The following is a 25,538-nucleotide window of genomic DNA, read 5'->3' as shown; positions in this document are numbered from 1 at the left end:
AAGAGAGGGAGGAAGGTGTGCGTGTCGAAAAAAACATTGTATTGAAAAAAAAATATATGAAAAAAATATCAAAAAAAGGGAATAATAATAATAATAATAATATTAATAATAATAATAATATTAATAATAATAATAATAATAATAATAATAATAATAATAATAATAATAATAATAATAATAAGATTAATAATGATAATAATAATACAACATTTTGGTGAACGTGTAATAATTTGACGAGTAAACGAAATTCAGTGAAAATACATAGACTGGTCTTGACTTGTAAGCTTTTACAAGAATGTTTTTATTGTTTCTTACAAATTTCTAACGACGGATCCTGATAATATAATAGAGTAAGTAAACTAGAATAAATTAGTTCCCCATGTTTTTTTTTTAAGACAACAGAATCGTATAAAAATGAAATAAAATAAAAAAGAAAAAAAAGAAAAAGAAATAAAAATAAAAAATGTGTCAAAAAAAAAAAAGAAAAAAATTTGTTTTAAAATATATCAATACAAATGCACGATATATATATATATATATATATATATATATATATATATAATACTTATCTTACAACATAACATATTTCTTCCAAATTTCAAACAATGAAATTCAATATGAAGAGAATCAAATGACACTAACTGTTTCGAGGTTTCTATTTTATGTAAGCTAATTTTTTTCAGATTCTAAAAAAATTCTTAAACTTGTAGCTTTACGATGTACAATTTACAACTATTTTTTAAGAACTATGGAATTGCATGGAGAAAGTGATAAAGGGAAGTGAGAGAAAGAGAGAGAGAGAGAGAGAGAACAAAAAACTAACATATATGAGAAGAGAGAAAAAAAGAAGTGTTAAACGAAATGTCAGTAAAATTGTAAGATAATATCACAATCTCTCGAATATAAAAATAGAAACAGTTAAATATCAAGTGTGCCAAAAGTTCGGCCATCAGTTGGATCAACATTTTTTTTTCGTTCTCTTTCTCTCTCTCTCTCTCTCTCTCTGTTTTGTTTATTCATAAATTTATATAAAATTATATAAGGATTTTGAATTTTATAGAAAATTGAATTTGTTGAATGTGTAGATAAATGTTTGTATGTACATGATCGTTTTAATTAATTATGTAATTATTCTTTTTCTCCTATTATTTTTTTTTTTTTTTACAAAATACTTTCCGACTTTTTATTGTTAGACGAAATTAAGATTGTTCGATTGCTAGCTTCTTCTTGTATTGACAGTAATATGAAAACGCCAACGACCTGCAAATAACAACATCCGGCACGTGCAAAAGTTTCGTTTACTGCCAAATTCCTTAGAATTGTTTCATTATGGCGCATCCACGTTCAGGGAAGTCCCAGTGAGAGCAAAAGTGAGAGAACCACGAAGGAAAATTTTTTTATTGCTCTTTTTTTATACGAAGAAATGAATTCATCTCGAGTATGTATATAGTGTATACATATATATACATATGTATATATGTATGTATGTATGTATATATGTTTCGCTTGTGTTAAAATGCTTCTTCCAAGCTTTTTGCTATGCTCGTTCATTTCGTTTCACAGAAATACCCAAAGTCCGAAATATCCAGTAGGGAGGTTATATTTACGTCGTACAATTTACGATCAGCCAACGAATTTCGTTCGTTGACAATTTTCTATTTTTCTCTTTTTTTCAATGTTTTTATTATTAAATAACGAAATGAAAGACGTTATTCTTTTTTTCGTATTATTCGATTTATAGTCATTAGAAAATTTTTATTTAATTTTTTGAGAAAGGTCAATATTTTTTTACCGTATGAGAGAAATATTTAAAATGACCGCCTATGTTTTAAACATTCGTACCAAGTGTTTGTACACTTTATAAAAATGTAAAGGAAATAATATAGACATATTAATAAAAAAGAAAAAAAAATTGAGTAATACTGATAATTAATTAGTATCCAAATATTAAAAAACATAAAATCATCTTGAATGATGTAAAATCTAGAATTAAACTCAAAAAATTTCATAAATATTAAGCGATGTGTTTTTAGAAGATGTAGAAGAATAATTGAATGATTAAAAATAAGATGATTTATATTTTAATTTAGATTAATCATTTGTAATATGTTGAGTTATATACATATGTATTTATTTTGGCTAAAAATGTACACATGTGTGTGTTATTTTTATTTCTCATTTCGAGATTTTATCTTCTAATCTAAATTTGATATCATTGAAGGGGATTCTCCAAAAAAAAAAAAAAAAAGAAGATGATTTGATAAAATGAAAAATTGGTATTTAATATATATATGTAACAATTCGACGAATTCTCGAAGCTGATTCGTAACGCCGTCGTACGATTTGAAAGCTTGGCATGGCCAAGCGAAACGACAGATCTAAAAATAGTAAGCAGTGCTTAGACTGTTAGAAGTAAATGTTTTTGCGTCGCGACGCCTGAGCTCGAACGTCGTCTCTTTTCTTTCTTTTTTCTTCTTCTTCTTCTTCCTTTGGGGAATCCCGTGATTCCCAATCAAACACGTCGAATATAGTCGAGTATAGCCGATGATTCCCGAAGTTTTCACAATTTGTGAGAAACTACTTATAGGATTTATCTTTTTGGTACATTTAATTTGGCGGAAATAAACGATGATCGCATATCAGAATTGTGAATAAGATTGATTAAATGCGAAAATGATCATCACTTAAAAATGTATAACTATATAAAAAAATTAATATTTATTTTATTGAGGATTGGTTTCTAAGAAATAAAAAAAAATATATATACGCTTCTAATATATCTTATTTGACAAAATTTCAATATTATTAAAGCAAGCTATTATTGTGTGTGTGTGTGTGTGTGTGTACATATATATTTTTTTATGTTTAATAATATTTTAGTAAAGAAAGTTCTTTATAATGGTAATAATTAACACTATTTTTATGTAATCATTTTGATGAAATCTTACATAATAGAAATATACATAATATGTACAGTAATCATAAGTATTTCAAAAAGCAAACCAAGTATTGTTTCTCATATATTAAAAGTTTGAAATAAGTATAAAAAAATACTTGTTTGCAAAGTAGATCTCTTTTTTTCGTTTTCTTTTTTAAAGTACATCTGCAATACTTATATAGTACATTAATACATAGTATTATTGTATGGATCAAAGATATCCAAGTTTGTATTAATTAGTATGAAAATTATTGGAATTGTTAATTATCTATTTCTCTCTCTTTTTCTTTTTAGTGACTTTTAAAATGTTTGCTGTAGTTGTAAGTTAATTTATTAGAATAGTTGTGCAATTTTAGTTTACTACATGGTTATAATTTTTTTTATATGTATAAATTTACTACTACGTTAAATTTTTTGTCTTATGGGAATCTTTATTCTATGTTAAAGCTTTTTCTATAAATAATTTGCAAAAACTCTATGAATCTACTTATTGAACACTTACTGTTCGCAGTATGTGTAGCATAAAACATACTACATTTAAAAGTGCACTTGTTTCTAAATTATGCGAAATAATAATTGATTATAGAAATCAAAGTATATTTTTCTTTTCCGACCATTTTTAAAAATATTAATGAAAGTCTACGTTACATCCAAAGTCACATCATATGATTTCTTGTTGACCGATAATGTTTAAGCATTTATTATAGTTTAAAATATAATATTGTAATATTAAAGTTATTAAAAATGACGAGCAAGTGATATTGAACGTGCATAGAATATCAAAAGCGTCCCAAATATCAAAGAGACCAATGTTTTGCTTTATGCGATTAATATTTCGTAAAATATTTATTCTGGAATCATCCCGTTCGTAGGCTTAAAAGGCACTTTTTTGTGCTTTTTCATTTCAAAGTCATCGTGGTTATCTTCGAAACATATTGAACAGTAAAGATCACCACTGCACCCTTTGCATTTCATCAAATCAACCGTTTGATCGCACATCACGCAGGAAGGTTTTTCATCTTCGTCATCGTTTGGAGTTCCAGTCTTTAAAAAAAGAAAATATAATATTTTAAACGATTATAGAGTATATTACATTAAAACTTTCTTTCATGCGTACCTCTACTTCCATTTCTTCAAGTTCATCCAGGTCGTCATATTTTTGTTCAAGAGCTACTTCAGCCATTGCTTTTTCAATGATTTTCTTCGTCACAGCATGTTCATCTTCGTCATCAAAGTCATTACAACTATGACTTTGACTGGAGTTCTAAAATATCGTATACATTATGATTGATATTTAATATTCAATAAAAAGTAATGATTTAATTATATTTTCTCACAGATTTAGAATTATTAATATCTTGTAGCGCTCGCAGTCGTGCTTCAATTTCTTTATCGGCATTGCTTTTCGAAGATAATTTAAGTCTTTCAAGATATTCTTTTATTAAATCGTCAGTTTTCTCTTGATCCGTTCTGCTATCTACTTGATGAATCTACAAATAATTTCCCAAATTATATTTTTATTTTATTTAAATATTGAAGTTTGTTCTTGCTGATTATAATCTTACATTTATGGTTTTCTCTTCGGGTTCTTCGTCTTTCAATATTGCCAACCTTCTCTTGATCTCTTCTATGCTAGGAAGTCGTACTTTATTATCTTCTCCTTTCAATTTTCTCAATCGATCTACTATTTCTTGATCGGCAGGCTCCATACCAGTTTTAAATTTATCCCAATGATTCGCATGAGTGTACATAACGATAGGAGGCTTAGCTGGATTTTCTAAAGAATCCAATCTGAAATAAATAGAAATGTATTATTTTATTCTGACAATCTATTTTTCTTTGTACCAATACTTACTTCCTTACAATGTCAATTGGAGCTAAAGGAGTCTCTGAAGAATCAGAAGGTGGAGATTCCATATTGTTACTTAATTTATTTATAGATTTATTCTTGTGGTAACAACGTCCACAGATCTTCTTTACTGTTTTACTTGGTACATTATGTTGATATTTTAGACACTTGCTACAATGTGAGAAACCACAAGTAGGACAAGCATGCTAAAAAGTATTGTAATCAAATAAACGCTAACTATATCTATTCGTTATTTTTTATAAAAACTGTTATAAATAGAATTGAAAGTAAATTGTATAGAAAAGATGTTACTATATGAATTACAACATAACCTATAAAGATATAACAAAGATTAAAGAATTTAATTGCTTACTTCCTTTTTAAAGAATGAAAACTTCGTTTGACACGTATTACACGACATTTTCTAATTTGTCATCATTTCAATTGTACAAGAATCTACTAGAGAAAGTATAATAATAATTCTTACGAATAGATCTCACTTTGTGGAACAGTGATATCAATCAAGTGGTTATTACGTCACAAATTGTCAATGTACAATAAATTTTTCATCACTTAACGTTACATTCGAATAATTAAAAATAGTGCAATTTCAAGAAACATTAATAACGATCAAGATAACATTCGATTCATGAATACAATTTATGATTTAACTTACCGATCGTCAACAATATAAATTAACTTAACATAATAATTACTGATAACAGATTCCTACATTACCAGTTGTAGGTTACGAATCTTTATTAAATTATACCAGATGGCGATACAAGTAGAAATAACTTTCTTTTCATACATTCATTTCTGTATAATTTGATAATTCAAAGAAACATAAATCGTTTAAATTCAAAAATCGTTTAAATTAGAGTAAACTTGTCTCCGTTGTCTGTATTATAATATTAGTAATGTCACGAGTCAAAGGAGATATAGCTATTAAGAAAAATTCTTATAAAAAAACGAATGGTATTTTACAAATTCTATTTATATATCGCTTAAAATACTGTTTTAATTGAGAATATGAAGCCATTCGAAATTTTTATTTACCTACAGGTACAAGTCAGGCACTCGTAAAATTAATGATTTTTGATTTATGGTTTCTTTATAAGGTTAGACACATTTGTCGACTTAGTTATCAAGTATCACGTCCAATATTACGAATTATTTATTTTATGGCAATTGGAGCAGGTAATTAAACAAATTTTTTTTGCCAATATATTATTATATAACAAATTATATAAACATTATATATATTATATATTATATAATTTATATTACATATACACTTGTAATAATTATTTGATATTAGATATATATAGAAAAATTTATTTATATAAAATTTATTATTTGTTTCTCATTCATGTATATAGGTATATCATTAATATATTTATTACTTAATGGCAATATTAATTCGGCTACTTGCAAAGAATACAATAAAAACAAAGATTCGAGGAAATCAAATGTTGGAATTCTTGCCATTTCTGATCGTTCAAAAGCCGATACGGTATTATTGAAAGAAGAAATATCAAAGTTAAAAATGAAGACTTTTAATCTCGACATGATGATGCAAAAAATGGTTCATATGAATGGAATTAAGTAACAAATTACAAGAAAAAAAATTAATATTAATATAATAAGTAATTTTGGGCGTGCAAATTATTTTTATAATTTATTAATATATTTTCTCTTTTTCGCAGAATGCAGAATTAAGCAGCATTCAGTTACCCTTGAGAAAAATACGTAACCTCACTTTTTTTTTAATAAAATTATTTATTATATATATATGTATATATAATTATATGTTTAGATATTTTATTATATAATATATGTTTGATTAGATTTAGAAATGGCTGATTTTGTATCAGAATCAGTCGGTGGTTCAGTGATATCAACGCCAGATACAGAATCATATTTTGAATCGAAGAGTACTCAGTATTATTTCTTTGGCATTCCAATTTGGCGGCCAAATTATTTCACGCCTCGGAAAGTAATACAGGTGAATAAACAAGATAAGGATAACATAAATCTAAATATGTAATTTTTCTTTTTTTTTCCCCGAAGAAATTTTTGATCTTATAATAATTTATAGCCTTGGAGTCAAGCAGGAGAATGTTGGGCCTTTCGTGGTTCTCATGGAAAAATTGTATTAGAGTTGGCTATTTTCGCTACAATTAGTCACGTGACTATGGAACATATACCAGTTAGTATGTCCTTAACGGGGAAAATCGATTCGGCGCCAAGAAAATTTATTGTCTTCGTAAGTTATCTTTTTTTTTATTTAATTCTTCTTCTTTCGTTATTTTGATATTTTGCCGAAAAAAAATTTGTAATATATTAATTTTTAATATGCAATTTTTTATTTTTATTTTTCATTATTTCAGATATTTTGTAATACTGATTTTTAATTTCTTAATATAATTTTTTATTTATTTTTTCTTTTATACCAGATTATATCGTACTTTGTAATAATTTATTAATATCAATTTTTTATCATTCAAGTATCATATTTTATAATAATTTTGTAAAATCATTTAATATATTTATAAACTTTTTAAATGAATTTTTTATTTATTTGATTACTTTTCCTTATTAACAAATAAAAATTATAATTTTTCTTATGCAGGGTTATTTCAGAAATCAATACATACCAATTGATACATTCGAGTACAATATTCAAGGATCACCAACGCAAACATTTCCTATTAGCGTAAGTCTAATCATAAAGTAAATATACATAGATATATATATTATATACACTATTTTTTGTTATTAACATTAAAATTTTGTTTTTGTAGAAACGTGAATTATCAAATGTTCCTTTTAAAAATATCATGTTAGAAATATTATCAAATTGGGGTAATGAAAAATACACGTGTATATATCGATTTAGGATACACGGCAAGTCTTTTGAATAAAATTACAAAAAAATTAAAACTTAGAAAAAGATAAATAATATAACACTATATTATTATTATTATTATAAAAAAAAATAAATTAATTTTTCTTAACAAAAAATTTTCTTTATCATCGTTAATAAAATTTTCATACTTATTGAAAATACAAATTACTTACATTTTGTTTGTTGATACATAACTCGCTCACATATGACGTCATAACACGCTAATAAGCTCATTATATTGTTCTGACGATTTTCAAAAGAAATCTTATGAATTATATTACCAGACATAAAACGTCGTATGCATATACAAGTTGTCTCAAAAAGAGTTACTATTTATTTTGAAAAATGATGAGAATTAAAAAAAGAAACAGGTTAAGCTATAACAAAAATATAAGTATTCATTTTTATAAATATATTTTTATATAATAATAATAATAATAATAATTTATCTAATTAATTTATTAATAATTTATATAATTTATAATATTTGAAATATTAATTCATTATTTCTTTTTTTTCCAAATACGCAAAGTTACACCAAAAATACATATTTCTGTGCCATAAAAAAAAACATTGTGTCACTGAAATAAATACCTTGCGACTTTTTGAACACCCTGTATATGCAGATTTGACATTTCCTGGAATTTTTCTTTTTTTTTTTTTCATGAAATAACATATGTAATATGACTGTACTTCATCTTTAGAATAGATGACAAAAATTTAGTAGCATAAAAAACGAGCAAAATTACAATGACGATGATTTAAAAACATATACGCATATTTCACATTTATGAAAATACATTTGTATGTACATGTAAAAATAAGATTAAATTTATTCGATAATTAATTAATTTTAATAATTTAAAAGTAAATAATCTTGTTAAACAATTATATATTATTATTGTTATTTATGAATTATGATAATAATAATTATTATATATAAATAATATATATACATGATACATGATATATATATATATATATATATATATATCATATTATATTTTATATTTTCTGGCTTTATTTTATCTAATAATAGTTGGTTTTCTGTCTGTATCGTCGTATTATATAGCTACAATTTAATTCATTTTATTACAGTTTTGATATGCATTTAATATTCTAAGGCTTTAGACGTTACTTCTAAATTTTATCATGGATTATTTGGTATTATCTTACAAATATGCTTTTATTGTTTTATGACCTTAATCTGACCTCGTTCGTTGGATTTTAAAAAGAAGATAAAACAACTGGAAATGTACTCCTGTGCATGTATGTATTTATATATTTATATATTTATGTATGTGTGTATATATATATATGTGTATATATATATGTGTGTGAGATAAAAATTATATATAAAAATTATGTTTGTATAAATATTATATTTAAAAATTATATTTATTTATAATTAAACATAAGCTTCCAATATAAACATATTTTCAACAATAACATAAATTGTAAAATTGTCAGGATACAGTGATTAAAAAATAACTGAGGAAACATTACTTATATACGCAACGTATTAAATGAATCATTATTATCTCGATATATATATATATATATATATATATATATATATATATATATATACATTAAAAATATTCTTAATATATTTTTTTTTATTTATACACTTAAGCAGTTATATGTTTATATCAATTTTGTCTCGATTATAAAAATCTAAAGTTTCATCTATTTATTTGTCAATAATTAATTAATTTAATAACTGTCGATAAAAAACAATTAACATTATTATTGTTATCAATAAAAAATGATTTTGACATTTTATTTTTATTATTTTTTTTTATTAGTTTTAAAATTTTTATTTCAATGCTATTGAAAATTGTAATTATGCGATTATTTTACATTTCAATGTTGTCGTCATCAAGAAAACAAAAAATAAAGAGTGAGAGAGAGACAAAGAGAGAGAGAGAGAGAGAGAGAGAGAGAGAGAGAGAGAGAGAGAGAGAGAGAGAGAGAGAGAGAGAGAGAGAGAGAGAGATCGATGTATGATGTTACTGTTATTCCTCCATTGTAGCTCTTAACTCATGAAACTTATAAAAGAGATAGGAACGATACGACTCTGTCAGTAATTATTTGTTTCTGCATTCTCGAGCACGATGTCCTCGTGTGCGAAGTATGAAAAACGAGGTTGAATATTCTAAGAGGTTGTAGTATATAATCTATTCTGTATACTGCAATAACTATCACTGTCATAAACTCAGGAGGAAATAAGAAAGAGAGAGAGAGAGAGAGAGAGAGAGAGAGAGAGAGAGAGAGAGAGAGAGAGAGAGAGAGAGAGAGAGAGAGAGAGAGAGAGAGAGAGAGAGAGAGAGAGAGAGAGAGAGAGAGAGAGAGAGAGAGAGAGAGAGAGAGAGAGAGAGAGAGAGAGAGAGAGAGAGAGAGAGAGAGAGAGAGAGAGAGAGAGAGAGAGAGAGAGAGAGAGAGAGAGAGAGAGAGAGAGAGGGAGAGAGGGAGAGAGGGAGAGAGAGGGAGAGAGAGAGGGAGGGAGAGGGAAAGGGAGAGAGGGGGAGGGGAGATTAAAACAGTTAAAATTTAATATTTTCATTTCAAACCGTTTTGAAGCGTGTTAAAGTACATATCAATTGCGGGCTTTCGTATGTATTAAAGCAAAACAAAACAAAAATTAAAAAAAAAAGAATGATGTATATCAGTGAATCGAAATTGTTAGAAAATTAATTTTTATCTAATTTGAAACAATGAGATTTGAGAAAAAAGAAATATATATATATTTGTAGTATTAAGATAAATTAAAAAATATATTTATCGAAATGGGAAAATTAGTGTCGGACGAGGAGAAACACGTAAGTTCACACGCCTTATTGTATTTTTATGAAATTAGAAATTATTTTCTTTTTTCTATAATGTTAGAATATTTTCTTTTCTTTTTCTAGAGTACAAGCGGTTTTGTTAATGAAGGTTTTCAATTGGAAAATATTGAATTGAAGGATAGAAAAAGTAGTAGTACTAATCAGAAAATTAATGATCGTTCTGATCTCGAAAAATATACCATTGATATTCCTAATACGGTAAATGTATGTTAAATTTATAGAAATTTTTTTTTACAAAAAAAAAGCAATCTTATATAAAGATAAAAAACTAAGAAACAGTATTATTATTATTATTATTATTATTATTATTATTATTATTATTATTATTATTATTATTATTATTATTATTATTATTATTATTATTATTAATTAATTAATTGATTAATTAATTAATTGATTAATTAATTAATTAAAAAAACACTTCTTTTTTAAATATCATCGATTGTTTTTAATACTTACTTTTCTCTTCATCTTATTTTATTATATTAACAATGCATTATATATTTTTTTTAGATCGAAATCCAAAGAGAAGCATGGGGTGGTGGATTAGATTTTTTAATGGCTTGCATAGCTACGTCGGTCGGCCTTGGAAATGTTTGGAGATTTCCATTCACTGCATATGAAAACGGTGGCGGTGCATTTTTGATACCTTATATTATTGTTCTATTTTTTATTGGTAAACCATTTTATTATTTGGAAGGATTGTTGGGTCAATTTACGAACAAATCTTGTGCGAAGACATGGGAAATGGTACCAGCCATGAAAGGTTCTTGTTAATTCTGAAAAAGATCTTAATTTTTTCTTATTCTTAATTTCAGCTTGGTTAAAATATTAATTATAATTGATAATAATTAATCAAAAAGTCAAATACGATTAGATATTCAATTTAATTTAATCATATTTAATTAATAATCGTGATCTTCCATCTTATATCATATAGCCGATAAAATATTTATATTAATTAATAATAATTAATCCAAAATCATGATTTTTGGTTTTTTTCAATTCCTAATTTCAATCAATATATTCTCGTTCATAATAATGAACGTTTAATTCTAATAAATAATAATTAATTATTGTATATTCTAAATCATGATATTCAATTTCATATAGAAATATCGATACAATATAAAATCGATATCACTTTTAGGATTAGGATATGGACAAGCTTTCGCGGCATTCGCCGTAGTGTCGTATTATTCCAGCTTGATGGCCTTGACTATCTATTACTTGGTAGCAAGTTTTCAATCGGTACTACCTTGGTCGTTATGCCGTGAAGAATGGCAAGGACAATGTTTCGATGCGATTTCTAATGGTACGTCGATCAATGAAACCACCGTAGTTCAAAGTTCAGCGGAATTATATTTCAGGTAAACAAGCATATATTTGATCTAATTTAATCGAAAAATTTAATTATCTATTCAACAAATGAATTTTTTTTTCAACGTTAAACTATATATTCTATTTCTTTAATCCTTTTTTTTTTTAATTTTTAGAAAAATCGTTCTAAAAGAATACGATACCATAGAAAATGGTATCGGGACACCATCATGGGAACTTGCAATTTGTTTATTCGTCAGTTGGCTTTGTATATTCGGTGTTCTCTGTCGTGGCGTTAAGAGTACAGGAAAAGCTGTATACTTTTTAGCAATTTTTCCTTACATAGTGATGATAGTATTATTGGTAAGGTCAGTAACCCTTGAAGGTGCCCTAGATGGAATTTTATTTTTCGTTACACCAAAATGGGATATGTTGTGGAATCCAAATGTTTGGTACTCAGCTATAACTCAATGTTTCTTTTCCTTGTCCGTTTGTTTTGGACCAATATTGACTTATTCCTCGTACAATACTTTTGGTCATAGTGTTAACAGGTATTTATATATTACAATATAAGTTTTATTATTTCAAAGATATTTCACAACAGAGACATCCTATATTTATATAACTGAATATCATGAGTTATATAACTGAATTTTTATTATGAAAGGGATGTGATGATAGTAACTACATTAGACACATTTACCAGTCTAATCGCTGGCTGTACAATTTTTGGTATTCTTGGGAACTTAGCACACGAAATGGGTAGTAGTGATATATCCAAAGTAGTAAGAGGTGGAACTGGTCTGGCATTTATCTCTTACCCAGAAGCCTTAGCTAGATTCGACGTTGTACCACAAATTTTCGCAATCTTTTTCTTCATTATGATGTTTGTCCTTGGTACTGGAAGTGCTGTTGCTTTATGCGGCGCAATATTTTGTATACTTAGCGATCATTTCCCAAAAGTACGCCAATGGATCTTGGTTTTAATTATCAGTATCATTGGCTACTTTATTGGCCTTGTTTACATCACTCCGGTATTTAAATTTATTTTTATATAATATGTATATATATATTATATAATATATAATTAAATTATTAATATTTATTTATTTAGGGCGGACAGTGGCTCGTTACTTTGGTCGATTATTATGGTGGAACATTCGTTGCTATTATCATTGGTGTACTTGAAATGATCACGATCTTTTGGATCTATGGTTTATCAAATTTTTTAAATGATATTGAGTTTATGTTAGGAACAAAACCAACTTTTTATTGGCGAATGTGTTGGTCAGTTATTACTCCAGTATTAATGATAGTTATATTAATTTACACGATCGTTTCTTATCGGCCACCAACTTACGATGGCATGAATTTTCCAAATTATGCTTATGGTTCGTACAAGTATAATTATTTAATGGAAACATCTCAATTAAATATAATGAATTAATTTAAATAAATTATTTTAGGTATCGGATGGTTCCTAGTATTCATTGGTATCGGTTTAATAATAGCATGGTTTATTTACGTATTAATTCAAAATATGTCAACGTCAATCAGCGATGTAAGTATGAAAAAAAATTAATAGATATATAAAATTAATGAAAATTTCTAATATATTCTAATTATCTTAGACAATAAAAGCAGCTTTAAGACCTTCAGAAAAAAAGTGGGGACCTAATGATCCTGCGACGAGAATAAAGTGGAAAAATTTTATTTTTGAAAAAAAATTTCTACCTTCCAGAGGTCTAATTGGAAAATACTTTAAATAATACATATATGAATTAGGTTAAGATATGTATACGTATATGATATAAGATGTACATAATCAGATGATACGTTACAAAAGTCGCTCATATAGTTTTATATATTATTTTAAAAAATAAGAAAGATGATTATCCATTTAAATTGTCAATACAAATACAAAAGAAAAATGTTTGTACATGTGATTCTACAAGTGACTATAGAAGTGATTTCTTATTAATAGTTATTATATAAGTTTAATCATTTGTTCTTACATTTTCATAAATAAATTCTGCAATTTGTTTTGGCAATTGTTAAATTAAAATTTTTTTTTGAAAATTTTCATTAAAATAATATTAAAATTTTCAGTAATTATTAAATCATTAAGTTTTTCGAAAATTTTCATAAATAAATTCTAATATTTTTGATAATTAAAAAATTCAAAAACAATCTTCAGTAATTATCAAATTATTAATTTCTTATAAAACTTTTATAAATAAATTCTAAAATGTTCAACAATCAGAATATAAAAAAGTAAGAAACATTTGAATAAATTTTTCTTTATTTTGTCTATTTATTTATTTATTTATTTTTTTAATATTCTATATTAATTTATTAAATTTTTATTATTAGATGTTTATCGAGTAATTAATAGTTGTAATGAGAAATATATTTGTATTATGTCATGTATAAGATAATTGGATAGAGAAAATTATTAAGGAAAACGACGTTTGAAACATTTAAATTGATCTTTAAAACTGAGTTTATGAAATATAGAATTTATTTCGATAAGAATTTTCTGTCAATTCACTATCCTCTATCCTTTCCTCCGTAATTAAAGTTTACATAGTTTATCTTAGATAATATTGAAATGTCACAAACAGGATTTCTGAATTCTATTTAATGAGCTCGGCTTTTGAAATACGAAACATTTGATATGATCATTTGATTATATTATGTGCTTTGGAAAAAAATATATAAATAAATAAAAGTTAATAAAAAAAAGCAAGAAACAGGTCGAATAAATAAGAAACTTTTTAGAACGAAAATTATTGATTTAACAAATAAATTTTTTTTTCTGATTTTTGGAATTGTATAAATTTTTTATTTAGAAATGTTGATCTATAAAAATCAATTGAGATAACGAAAATATTAAAAATCTGATTGGGCGACTTTTTCGAATAAAAATTATCTGTTTGAGAAAAGAAAATTTATCGAAGTTGTAAACAAATTTTGTTCACAGCAAATTAAAAAAATTTTATGTTATTTTATATATAATTTTACTGTTTAGATTTCGATTTAAAAAAAAAATTGAATGATAAGAATTATTTCGAATGTTGATTTATCCGCGTAATATTATCAAACGAGTAGAATTTATTAAAACAAAAAAAAATAATAATTCAATATTATTTCTTCATCGAAATTGGCATTATAAAAATTGCATGTGTATAAAAATGTACGTATATAAACACAATATACAACACAACACACGAACGCATACATATATACAAACGTATAGGAGACACTCACCTATGTTGTGTGTATGTTATAATCGTCCTTAGTATGAGTACAGACAAAGAAGGTAGCAGTCATTTTTTAAAATGAAAGCGAATATACCTACTGAAAGAGATTTACCCAGCAGTCTCTCTAGCTCCGTTAACTTGCAAAGACGTGTTTATATTTTCTCTTGAAACGAGAAAAGTATAGTGTATCTATGTTTGTGTTTGTGTATGTATATGTAACAAATCTTGTCTGTATTGATACGATAAAAAAGACAATATGCGACATTCTAAGTCTAAGGTTTGTCAAACAATATATTAATTATTACTAATTTATGTTGGACTTTTTGAAATTTCTCATTAAAATTTGAAAAGGTATTAATGAATTATTTCTTAGATTTAGTAACTTTTATCGCGAATGAACTGCGAGAGTTATTTGTTAGATTATTATTTATTGAAAAAGTATTGCTACGATAAAAATTGAAACGATTATTTTTTATTTTAATACTTCTATATTGCATCTAATATAGCGATCGTTGGCTGCATTTCTTCGATTTTCTTGTATAAAAAATTTATTATTCTTATTTTTTTGATTTATTTTTCATTTTACAATATTATCAATTTTTTTTTCTTTTTTTTCATTTTAAAAGGAAAATACACAAGTTTTTATAGTAATCCATATTATCTTCAATAGGATTATAAATATTTGTATAGTTTAATTCACATAAAGTCTATGAAAGGATGCTTTACTTGAAAATGTTACTAATCTTAAATAAAATTCAATAATAATAAATAAGATAGTTCTAAACCGTACGATAATAATTCTTAATAATTATTCTCTTTGATGTTTAATTTTTATTGGAAGAAAAATAATGTAATCGTTTAGAAATAAAAAAGAGATATGGAGTGTAGTTAATTATATAATCGTCTATAATTAGATAATTTAAGTGATGAAATTTGCATAAAGATTAATTTGCATCATTTTTTTAAAACACTGATAACAGAACCGATTATTAATGAGTAAGATTTACATACTTTTACTTTTTTCTTAAAAATATGCGTATATTAAAGAAGAAGGGAAAGAAATTGATAAATAAAAAAATAAATAAACATATTTTTGATAGAGCAATGACATCGATAACGAAAGGACATCTGGTATATTCACACTATCTGTTGTATCAGATAATAGAAATAATCTCGATATTGGGGTAAGTCCGAGAAAGCGATCGTCTAATTAAAATAAATGAATATATTATATAAGACATATGTATGTTATTTATTTAACATACAAAATATTTACTGTCGAGGCATAATATAATATAATACGGGATGGGCCAAAAGTTCTTAGGTGATATTTAAAAATCAAGTGTATATAAAAAAGAACTTTTTGGGCTTATAATTTTACAATCGGAAAAAGAAAAGGATTACTTAAAAAAATTTCGCAAAAAGGTGTTATTGATTTTTAAAGCAATAATATTCGATATCTTTGAGCCCCATCTAAAAACTTTTGGCCTCTGTTTCATATATTATTCAATTACGTATAAAATACAATTGTTTATTGTCAATATTAATATTTATTTATAGATCATTATGTAATGGCATGAAATTTAATTAATGCATGAACATATGCACTTTTGCAGACTTCAATGACCGTGTTGGTGTCTGATCAAACAGAGAAAGAGAGAGCTCAATGGGGAAGTGAATTACAATTTTTAATGTCTTGTGTGGCTTTTTCCGTTGGCCTTGGAAATATTTGGAGATTTCCATATACGGCATATGAAAATGGCGGCGGAGCCTTCTTAATACCCTATATAATAGTTCTTTTCATAATAGGAAAACCACTTTATTACATGGAAATGATTTTGGGACAATTTAGTAGTCGTTCTTGTATCGATATTTGGTCGTTATCACCAGCTTTCAAAGGTTATTACGACATAGTAATATAATCAAATAATATAATATGTGATATAAAATTACTAAAATCGAATTAGTTAATTAATTAGGCTTTCGATTTATTTATTTATTTTTTTTTTTAATATACTATTAATGTATTGTAGGTATTGGTTATGGCGTTACCGTTTCAGTATTTGGAGTAGTCACATATTATTCAGCTCTTATGGCGTTGATAATGTATTACTTGATAGCAAGTTTTCAATCTGTACTTCCATGGTCTTATTGTTGGGACGATTGGGGTGACATTTGTTTGGATACTACATTGACGACGAATCAGACGGACAATAGCAATAAAAGTAGCTCGGCTGAGTTATACTTTAGGTTTTTTTATTTGATTTAATTTGTAATAGAACGTATAGCATATATAAAATCTTAATTATTATAACAAAAATTGATACATAACATTAATATATCTATTTTTGTTCAGGAAAGTAGTTCTAAACGAAACCAATATAGAAAACGGACTAGGAACACCATCTTGGAAATTAGTATTGTCATTATTAGCAAGCTGGTTATTTATTTTTGGTGTAATATCGAAAGGTGTAAAAAGTAGTGGAAAAGTTTCTTATTTTTTAGCTTTGTTTCCTTACATCATTATGATTTGCCTGTTGATAAGAGGTGTAACTTTGAATGGTGCCGTTAACGGTATAATCTTTTTATTCGAACCAACGTGGAATAAAATCTTTGATCCATCGGTCTGGTATGCAGCTGTTACACAATCATTTTTTTCTCTTGGCGTTTGTTTCGGTGCCGTCACCATGTATTCGTCTTATAATAACTTTGATCATAACGTATCGAGGTAGGTGAAATTACTATAATCAGTTTTGACTCATACATCTAATGATTCGATCTATATTTTTCTAAGATTACGTAAACTATTGTGCATTGAATAATATACTTTCGGAAATTTATGTTACATATAACAATGGACTTTATATATATACGTGTTTATGCCTATGTACTTACATATACCTGTATGTATTGATACATAAATATAAATATTGTACATATCGATTGTATCTGTCTATTCATTTATCAATTCATCGATCTATATTATTATTATGTAATTATTATATGATATAATATTTATTTAAAATTATAGTATAATATATTGCATATAGATTTTATTGATAATAATAATTATATATATATATATATCTTAAAGATATATCAATAAAATTAATATACAAAACCAGAAAAATAACATTGCGATACCTGTTTTCAATTACATCATGAAAATTGATCCATGAGTATAGATCATTCGATACACGATAGTTTAAATCATTGCAGTATTTTTAATATATCATTTATTTTATCAACAGAGATTGCATGATAGTGACCACAATGGATCTCTGTACCAGTTTAATGGCTGGTACCACAATATTTGGTATATTAGGCAATCTAGCTTACGAAATTGGTAGCGATGATATCAGTAACGTAGTAAGAGCTGGAACTGGTTTGGCATTTATTTCATATCCTGAAGCATTAGCCAAGTTCACGACCGCTCAACAACTTTTCTCTGTTCTTTTCTTTCTAATGCTCTTTGTCTTAGGCATCGGTACGATAGTTGCCTTTAGTAATGTCATCATCAGTATTATTAAGGATCAATTTCCTCATATCAGTCAATGGAAGATATCTGCTTGCTTCTGTTTCATTAGCTTTCTGGTTAGCATCATTTATTGTACTCCAGTAAGTGATATATATTATTTGAAATTAATTATTTAATTTATTTCTATTTTATTAATATAACGGTTGGATCGAAAAAAAGTTCCTAAGTGATATTAAAAATCAATTAGAATTATATTTATCTGAAGAAAAAATCAGTTGACAAGTAACGAAAAATGATCGATAATTAATTTTTAATTATATCTAAGAACTTTAACTTTTGACTCACCTAGTTGAACACATTTTTGGTCCATCCTCCGTATCTATCATATTTATTTTTCTCTGTAGGGTGGACAATATATCCTCAACTTAATTGATTATTTTTGCGGAACGTTTATTATAGTCATACTTGCATCGTTCGAAGTAATTGCGATATCATGGATATACGGTATAATTATATTGTATAATTATTGTATATTGTGCTTTATGAATACTGTTATCTTTTAGTGATATGAATCCAATCATTTTTAATTGGGGAGGGTTCATTGTTTTCTTTCATTTTACATTCTTTCAGGTATCGATAATTTCATTGACGACATCGAATTTATGTGCGGTACCAGACCATCCTTTTATTGGAGACTTTGTTGGGGTATTTTGACGCCGATATCTTTGCTTGTTATTCTAATATATTTTCTATTTAGTATGACACCGTTGACCTATAACGATGAGTATTATCCTGATGCTGCGTACGGTACATTTATTTTTCTCTTTCGTTACAATTTTTTAAATTTGAAAGAAAAAACATTTGAATTATGATATTGTACTTTGTTTTGTTTCTTTCTTTTTTGTGAAGCGGGTGTTTCTTTTGTTTAATTTTTAGCTGCTGGTTGGATACTTCTGATTTTTGGTTCAGCTCAACTTCCTATATGGATGATTATTGCAATTATAAACAATAAAAATACATCACTGTCTGTTGTAAGTAAATTTTTTTTCTATAATATTTATGTATCATTATTAAAATTTTTAATATATTTCTAATGCGGTGATATAATACGGTAATTTTGTAGGCATTTATGTCGAAAGATAATTGGGGACCAAAAAATAAGAAAAAATATAAAGAATGGAAAGATTTCAAAGAATTGAAAAGAAATTCTAATATTGGACGATCGAAATTAATTCGATTTTTATTTGGTAGACAATGAAAAAGAAAAAGGAAAGACAAGAAAAAAGAACAAGAAGAAAAGGACAATATTATTATTTGTATGTTCAATATAAAGTTTTTATTTAAATCAAAAATACAACTGACAGTATTTGATTGCGGAGGAATGGTTTTTTTTCTTCATAATAAATGATTTTAATTGTTCATTAACTTTTTTGATTATAACTATTGTAATTTTTGTGATAGCAATTTATTTATTATATACAATATCCAGATTTATATATATATTAATTATTATATCGTTTTTGAGTTATTCCTTAACATATATCCAATTTTTTATGTTAATTTTTTTTTTTTTTTTTTTTTTAACAAAGAAATGTCTATCTTACTTCTAAACTGAAAACAATTCGAATGATTTGCAACAATCTTGATTGTTTTCTCCTATTCCTAATTTCCATTTTTTTTTCTTTAAACATTAACCATTCTCTTCGATAATTCATTTCTTTCGGTCCCCATTGGGACGTTGGTTGGAAAGCTTTTGTAATCATCTGTAAAAAAAAGAAATATAGTTTACTTAAATTGTAAATGTATATAAATATTAGTAAATCTTCTTTATGTTTAGAAAAAAGATTGTATTATGTGAAAGTATTACTTATTGTTAGTATTCATATAATATTATATTATGTAATATAATAATTAATATTATATAACATTTTGGATATACTATATAATTATGATTTATTACAACGTAATATTATTAATTATAATGTTGCATATAATACAATATAATTATATTAAATACTATTATATCATACTACTATATGTATTGTATTAAATAAATAGATAAAAAAAAATTAAATTTTTAGTTCGCGATTTATAATTAAAAAAATAAAAATGTGATATATATTAAGATGTTATTCATAGTACAATTTTACTATATATATCAATTGTAAATATAATTATAAGTAGTATATTTAAGTTAATATACATACTTATTAATATATATTAATACGAAGTAACATAATTGAAAATGGAATAAAACTTCAAAAATACGATGTATATGTGTGTGTGTGTGTGTGTGTGTGTGTGTGTGTGTGTGTGTGTGTATATATATATATATATATATATATATATATAAATTTGTTCCTGATATGAAAATTAGTAAGTGTTCAAATTAATCTTATCGCATCTTTATCATAGATTCCATCTATTTTTAATTATTATCTTTCAAAATTATATCATCATAAAAATGTTCATAAAAGAATTTTTTTCAGATCAAAAACAATTAAGAGTATACCTCTTTTAATGGCAAATTCCTGTTCTTTAATATAGTCAACAGCATCCAAATTGGTATTTGTAGTACACCAATACAAAGTATTATTATACCAGCCGCATGAGCGGCTGTTGGAAAAGTTTTTCCAGCATAAACCAAAGGCGAGAGATTTGCGACGGTATAGAAGAAAATGATGATCAATATAACGGGCGTTATTATGAACCAACAAATTTTCCAAAACATACTTGCTTTCATGTCTAACATGAATTCTATGTCATCAAGGAAATTTTCGAATCCTGTGTGTATATTTAATTAAATAATTAAGTATAATTAAAAATTTTATTAAAACATTTTATTTAATTAAAAATTATATTAAAACATTTAATTATTTGTTACATTATTAAATTCTTATATATATATATATTTAATATATATAATTATATATTTATAATATAAATAAAAATAAATTTTTACATATATATACATAATTAAATAATATTAAAATTAACTAAATACAAAGTTGTCTTTAGACTCACCATATACATGAATGATACCAATCATCTCAAACGTAGCTAAAATGAACACAACAAAGGAAGTACCATAATAATCAGCTAAAACAAGAACCCATTGTCCACCCTGAAGATAGACAAAATCATTAAAAGTAAAAAAAATTGATCGTGATCTTCAGATAAGATTAAGAGAAATTATTTATACCGGCGTGACGTATATTAATCCAATTAAAAATCCAAGAGAACACAATGGCAAAACAATTTGCCAAGTTTTCAGATTCGGAAATTGTTCATTCAGGATTACGTAAAGACTCGATGTCATACCCACAGAACTACCAATTCCAAGAATAAACATCATGACAAAGAAGAGAACGGAAAATAACTGCAACGACGACATTGAATATTGATTTTTTTTCTTTTTTTTTTACTGGATTTACAAAAAAAAGATTATTATAGATAAATATTGAGGTCCTTTTATTTGTCTTTACGTTACTAACGTAAATTAAAACTAAAACTTCAAATAATTTACCTGAGGTAAATCTTCGAATTTAGCTATTGCATCGGGATAGGAAATGAACGCCAGACCAGTGCCATCTTTTACCACTGTGCCTATATCCTTAATATCCATTTCGTAGGCAAGGTTGCCGAGAATTCCAAAGATTGCACAGCCCGCGATCATGCTAGTGATAGTGTCCAATGTCGTAATGATCATTGCATCTCTGTTCTTGCGGGAAAAGAATGTTTCATAACAAAGATATTTAATTGTTATTAAAAAAAATTGTATTTCGGTATTAGTCAACGAGTGATATCGACATTTTTTAAATAATTTTTCTAATAATATTTTTTCCTCTTAAAAGTTTTTATTGGAAATAAGCCAATGAATCAATGTTTCAGTAATTTATTCGATATATTTATATTTAAAATTACAATATTATTGAATTATTAAAGAACATCCGATTATAAAAAAGATTATACAAATTACAACATACCTGTAAATGTTATGTTTAAATTCATTGTTTGTCGAATAAGTGACAATAGCACCAAAACATACGGATAAAGAAAAGAAACATTGGGTAACTGCAGCGTACCAAACCTTAGGTTTTAACAGCATATCCCATTGTGGGGTAATAAAAAATAATATACCATTGGCAGCACCATTCAATGTTACAGCACGTATTAGCAACGCTATTAAAATAATATAAGGAAAAATCGCTAGAAAATAAGATGCCTTCCCTGTACTTTTGGCACCTTGGAAAATGACTATGCAAACTGAAGCCCAACACCCAAACAGACAAAGTGTTAACTTCCAATCTGGTAAACCAATTCCATCGTCGATGTTGTCTTTTTCGTGTAATACTGTGTTTCTAATATCAATAATGATTTTTTTATTTTTTTTAATAAAATTAGTTATTATAATTTTTTGTTAAAATAATTTTCATAAAAATAAACTTTTGTTAAATTAATTATCATTGAAATAATGTTTCGTTGAAAATAATTTTTTGTTAAAATAATTATTAAATAATTGCTAAAAATATTTTTTCAATATACTTCAATTAGAATATACGAAAAAAAAGTACTCACAAAAAGTAAAGTTCAGCAGAGCTTCGGTAAATCGGATTATCCACAGTATGGTTGAGTTTATTGAAGTAGTAATATTTCTTTGAAAATGATGTATCATTGATCATCATACTATATTTTTTTTTCTTGGACGAATCGATACAATATGTTCCCCATTCTTCAAGACACTTTGCCCAAGGTAATTCAGTGGAAAATGATGCGATCAAATAGTAAAGAGTTAATGCCATTAACGAACTATAATAAGTCGCTAAAACGATCGTTGAAGAGAACTGAGCCCAACCAACGCCTTAAAACACAATGTATTATTAATAATTTTTATTAATTATTATTTAATATTAAATAATATTATTCTTATTTCTAATAAATTATATTATTTTATATTGTAATATTTAAATATATACAATTATTGATACTATAATACTATAGTACCAAAATATTATTTAGTATGAATGTATATATATATGTTTTACAATATATAAATAATATGATAATATATCTTTATAAATTATAAAATTATAAAATTTATTAAAAAAAAGAAATAATGATATAAAAAAAAATGATTAGATACCAACAAAGGCAGGTGAAACATTCCAAACACGAATCGAGGAACGTCCAGAAAATTGTCCCATTATCATTTCCAAAAAATAAAATGGTTTACCAACAAGAAAGAGCAGAATTACATATGGTATTAAAAATGCACCACCACCATTTTTATAAGCAGTAAATGGAAATCTCCAGATATTACCAAAACCGACTGACATAGCAATGCAAGACATTAAAAATTCAACACTATTGTTCCAAGATCCTTGAGTTTCCTTTTCTTGCGATTGTTCTAAATTCTCTAATTCTCGAGATTTGTTTTGATCATTACTAAATTTTCGAATGTTTCTTTCGTTGGTAATTTCAAACGATGGGTTGTCATAGCTCTCTTCGTGGTTTCCATTTTCCTGAAAAGAAAAATGATTACAAAGATAACCATGAAAAAAAGAATAAAATTATTTTTGTTGTTTATTTTTAAATTATCGAAATTTATTCACTCATTGCGCGATATAATTATTATATTGTTATTTATAATTTATAATTATTTAATGTAATTATTTATAATTTACTTTTTAAGTAAAATTTTTCCACTCTCTTCCTTTCTCTCTCTCTCTCTCTCTCTCTCTCTCTCTCTCTCTCTCTCTCTCTCTCACTTTCTCTCTCTCTCTCTCTCCCTCCCTTTCTCCCCATTTCTCTTTCTCTGATAATATTATTTCGTTGACTCAACAATTATGGAGTACGTGGAACATGTTAACGATAATATCACGAATAACGTTCCGGCAATTAAATCTCATCGTTGAACACTGTTTATCGACGGTCGTAAAATTTATTGCTATATAAGTCTCTCTTTAGATGCGAACATACCATATATGTTCGTTTTAAAAAAAGATTTCAAACGATGACGTCATTATTCGATGACTTACAACATGAGATTATTTATTAAGCTAAAAGTTTATTTTCTCTTTTATAAATAACTTTATAAACGTCAACCATTTTAAAATCCGTCAAAACTCACCGTATTTTTCAACATTTCAAAAAACTGACAAAAAACCTTAACAAATTTGATTTTTTCTAATTGAAACGTTCTAATACGGCTATTGTCTGCACACGAATAAGAAACTATTGGGAAGATGTTACGATAAAATATCGATATCAAAATGCTTTTATATAATATATGAAATATTATCTGTAATTATAACGATAAAGAGATATTAAGTATCTATCGGTATAAATATTTTTAGCAAAGAAAAAAGGAAAGAAAAAAACAAACGCTATTAAATAGATGTTTAAATCTTGAAGATCATAAAGTATATAAAACCCAGATAACTGTATGACTTTATCAATATGTCCAATCGATGTCATTTCCTTATGATCGATAAATCTTCCAAAAGGCTATATAGTAGATTATGTATATCTAATGTACATACTTTTTTTATTGAGGTTGATATATATATTATATATATGTATATATATATATATATATATATATATATATATATATATATATATATATATATATATACGTGAGATTAGAGATGATTGCTTATCTCACCAGCAGGCTTTTCTCATACACTTTTTCATTTTCGATTAAATATTTTATGATGATAAAAAAAATACTTAAAAAATTATTAAAAGTAAAAATAAATTGTTAATTATACTTAAAAAAAAAAGAAAAAATAGAAATTTGTTTTTCAACTTTGAAATGTTTATTTTTGTTTATAACGATTATATTGATTCCAATTTGTTTTTCATTTGTATTTCATTGTATTTTGATTGTTAAATTGGTGTAATTATGAATTGATAATTGATAAAATA

At 25.7% G+C, this 25,538-nt stretch overlaps 5 protein-coding genes across 14 annotated transcripts; 3 read left to right on the top strand and 2 right to left on the bottom strand.

Moving 5' to 3' along the window:
* Positions 1-115: 115 nt before the first annotated feature.
* Positions 116-5,450, bottom strand: LOC124425820 (abscission/NoCut checkpoint regulator). Of its 6 annotated transcripts, none has more exons than XM_046966747.1 (6): positions 5,161-5,450; positions 4,794-4,993; positions 4,504-4,729; positions 4,276-4,428; positions 4,056-4,202; positions 116-3,982 (listed from the first exon to the last, which is right to left on the bottom strand). In XM_046966747.1, exons 1-6 carry the CDS (start codon positions 5,206-5,208, stop codon positions 3,785-3,787), a joined length of 972 nt encoding a protein of 323 aa, XP_046822703.1. In that variant the 5' UTR covers positions 5,209-5,450; the 3' UTR covers positions 116-3,784. The 6 variants fall into 6 exon arrangements, with proteins under 6 accessions (XP_046822703.1, XP_046822704.1, XP_046822705.1 ...); XM_046966748.1 differs by having other exon boundaries at positions 4,794-4,958; positions 5,161-5,448; XM_046966749.1 differs by having other exon boundaries at positions 5,275-5,448.
* Positions 5,451-5,655: 205 nt separating this feature from the next.
* On the top strand, positions 5,656-7,738 carry LOC124425821 (SUN domain-containing protein 1-like). Its single transcript, XM_046966754.1, has 8 exons — positions 5,656-5,765; positions 5,853-5,987; positions 6,170-6,375; positions 6,497-6,539; positions 6,638-6,795; positions 6,889-7,056; positions 7,423-7,506; positions 7,595-7,738. The coding sequence occupies exons 1-8, from the start codon at positions 5,708-5,710 to the stop codon at positions 7,712-7,714; spliced, it is 972 nt and encodes a 323-aa protein (XP_046822710.1). The 5' UTR covers positions 5,656-5,707; the 3' UTR covers positions 7,715-7,738.
* A 2,474-nt stretch (positions 7,739-10,212) lies between these two features.
* On the top strand, positions 10,213-13,818 carry LOC124425366 (sodium-dependent nutrient amino acid transporter 1-like). 2 transcript variants are annotated; one of them, XM_046965626.1, is made up of 9 exons: positions 10,213-10,520; positions 10,611-10,745; positions 11,061-11,313; positions 11,698-11,917; positions 12,044-12,418; positions 12,535-12,901; positions 12,982-13,258; positions 13,334-13,428; positions 13,499-13,818. In XM_046965626.1, the coding sequence occupies exons 1-9, from the start codon at positions 10,488-10,490 to the stop codon at positions 13,634-13,636; spliced, it is 1,893 nt and encodes a 630-aa protein (XP_046821582.1). In that variant the 5' UTR covers positions 10,213-10,487; the 3' UTR covers positions 13,637-13,818. The 2 variants fall into 2 exon arrangements, with proteins under 2 accessions (XP_046821582.1, XP_046821581.1); XM_046965625.1 differs by having other exon boundaries at positions 10,611-10,751.
* Positions 13,819-14,996: 1,178 nt separating this feature from the next.
* LOC124425556 (sodium-dependent nutrient amino acid transporter 1-like) lies at positions 14,997-20,010 on the top strand. 2 transcript variants are annotated; one of them, XM_046966056.1, is made up of 10 exons: positions 14,997-15,407; positions 16,231-16,314; positions 16,747-17,029; positions 17,164-17,380; positions 17,487-17,858; positions 18,382-18,724; positions 19,013-19,112; positions 19,239-19,415; positions 19,545-19,639; positions 19,732-20,010. In XM_046966056.1, exons 1-10 carry the CDS (start codon positions 15,387-15,389, stop codon positions 19,864-19,866), a joined length of 1,827 nt encoding a protein of 608 aa, XP_046822012.1. In that variant the 5' UTR covers positions 14,997-15,386; the 3' UTR covers positions 19,867-20,010. The 2 variants fall into 2 exon arrangements, with proteins under 2 accessions (XP_046822012.1, XP_046822010.1); XM_046966054.1 differs by having other exon boundaries at positions 15,002-15,407; positions 18,382-18,748.
* An 80-nt stretch (positions 20,011-20,090) lies between these two features.
* Positions 20,091-24,833, bottom strand: LOC124425555 (sodium-dependent nutrient amino acid transporter 1-like). 3 transcript variants are annotated; one of them, XM_046966051.1, is made up of 9 exons: positions 24,739-24,833; positions 23,752-24,130; positions 23,187-23,469; positions 22,595-22,969; positions 22,135-22,324; positions 21,811-21,987; positions 21,633-21,732; positions 21,121-21,392; positions 20,091-20,371 (listed from the first exon to the last, which is right to left on the bottom strand). In XM_046966051.1, exons 1-9 carry the CDS (start codon positions 24,751-24,753, stop codon positions 20,204-20,206), a joined length of 1,959 nt encoding a protein of 652 aa, XP_046822007.1. In that variant the 5' UTR covers positions 24,754-24,833; the 3' UTR covers positions 20,091-20,203. The 3 variants fall into 3 exon arrangements, with proteins under 3 accessions (XP_046822007.1, XP_046822008.1, XP_046822009.1); XM_046966052.1 differs by lacking the exon at positions 24,739-24,833 and adding an exon at positions 24,293-24,312; XM_046966053.1 differs by lacking the exon at positions 21,121-21,392 and having other exon boundaries at positions 20,209-20,371.
* Between the last annotated feature and the right edge of the window lie 705 nt (positions 24,834-25,538).

The sequence above is a fragment of the Vespa crabro genome, chromosome 7 (assembly GCF_910589235.1).
Source record: "Vespa crabro chromosome 7, iyVesCrab1.2, whole genome shotgun sequence".
Classification (NCBI taxonomy): domain Eukaryota; kingdom Metazoa; phylum Arthropoda; class Insecta; order Hymenoptera; family Vespidae; genus Vespa; species Vespa crabro.
Note: the sequence above shows the minus strand (reverse complement) of the source record. Positions and strands in the feature narration are given on the sequence as shown.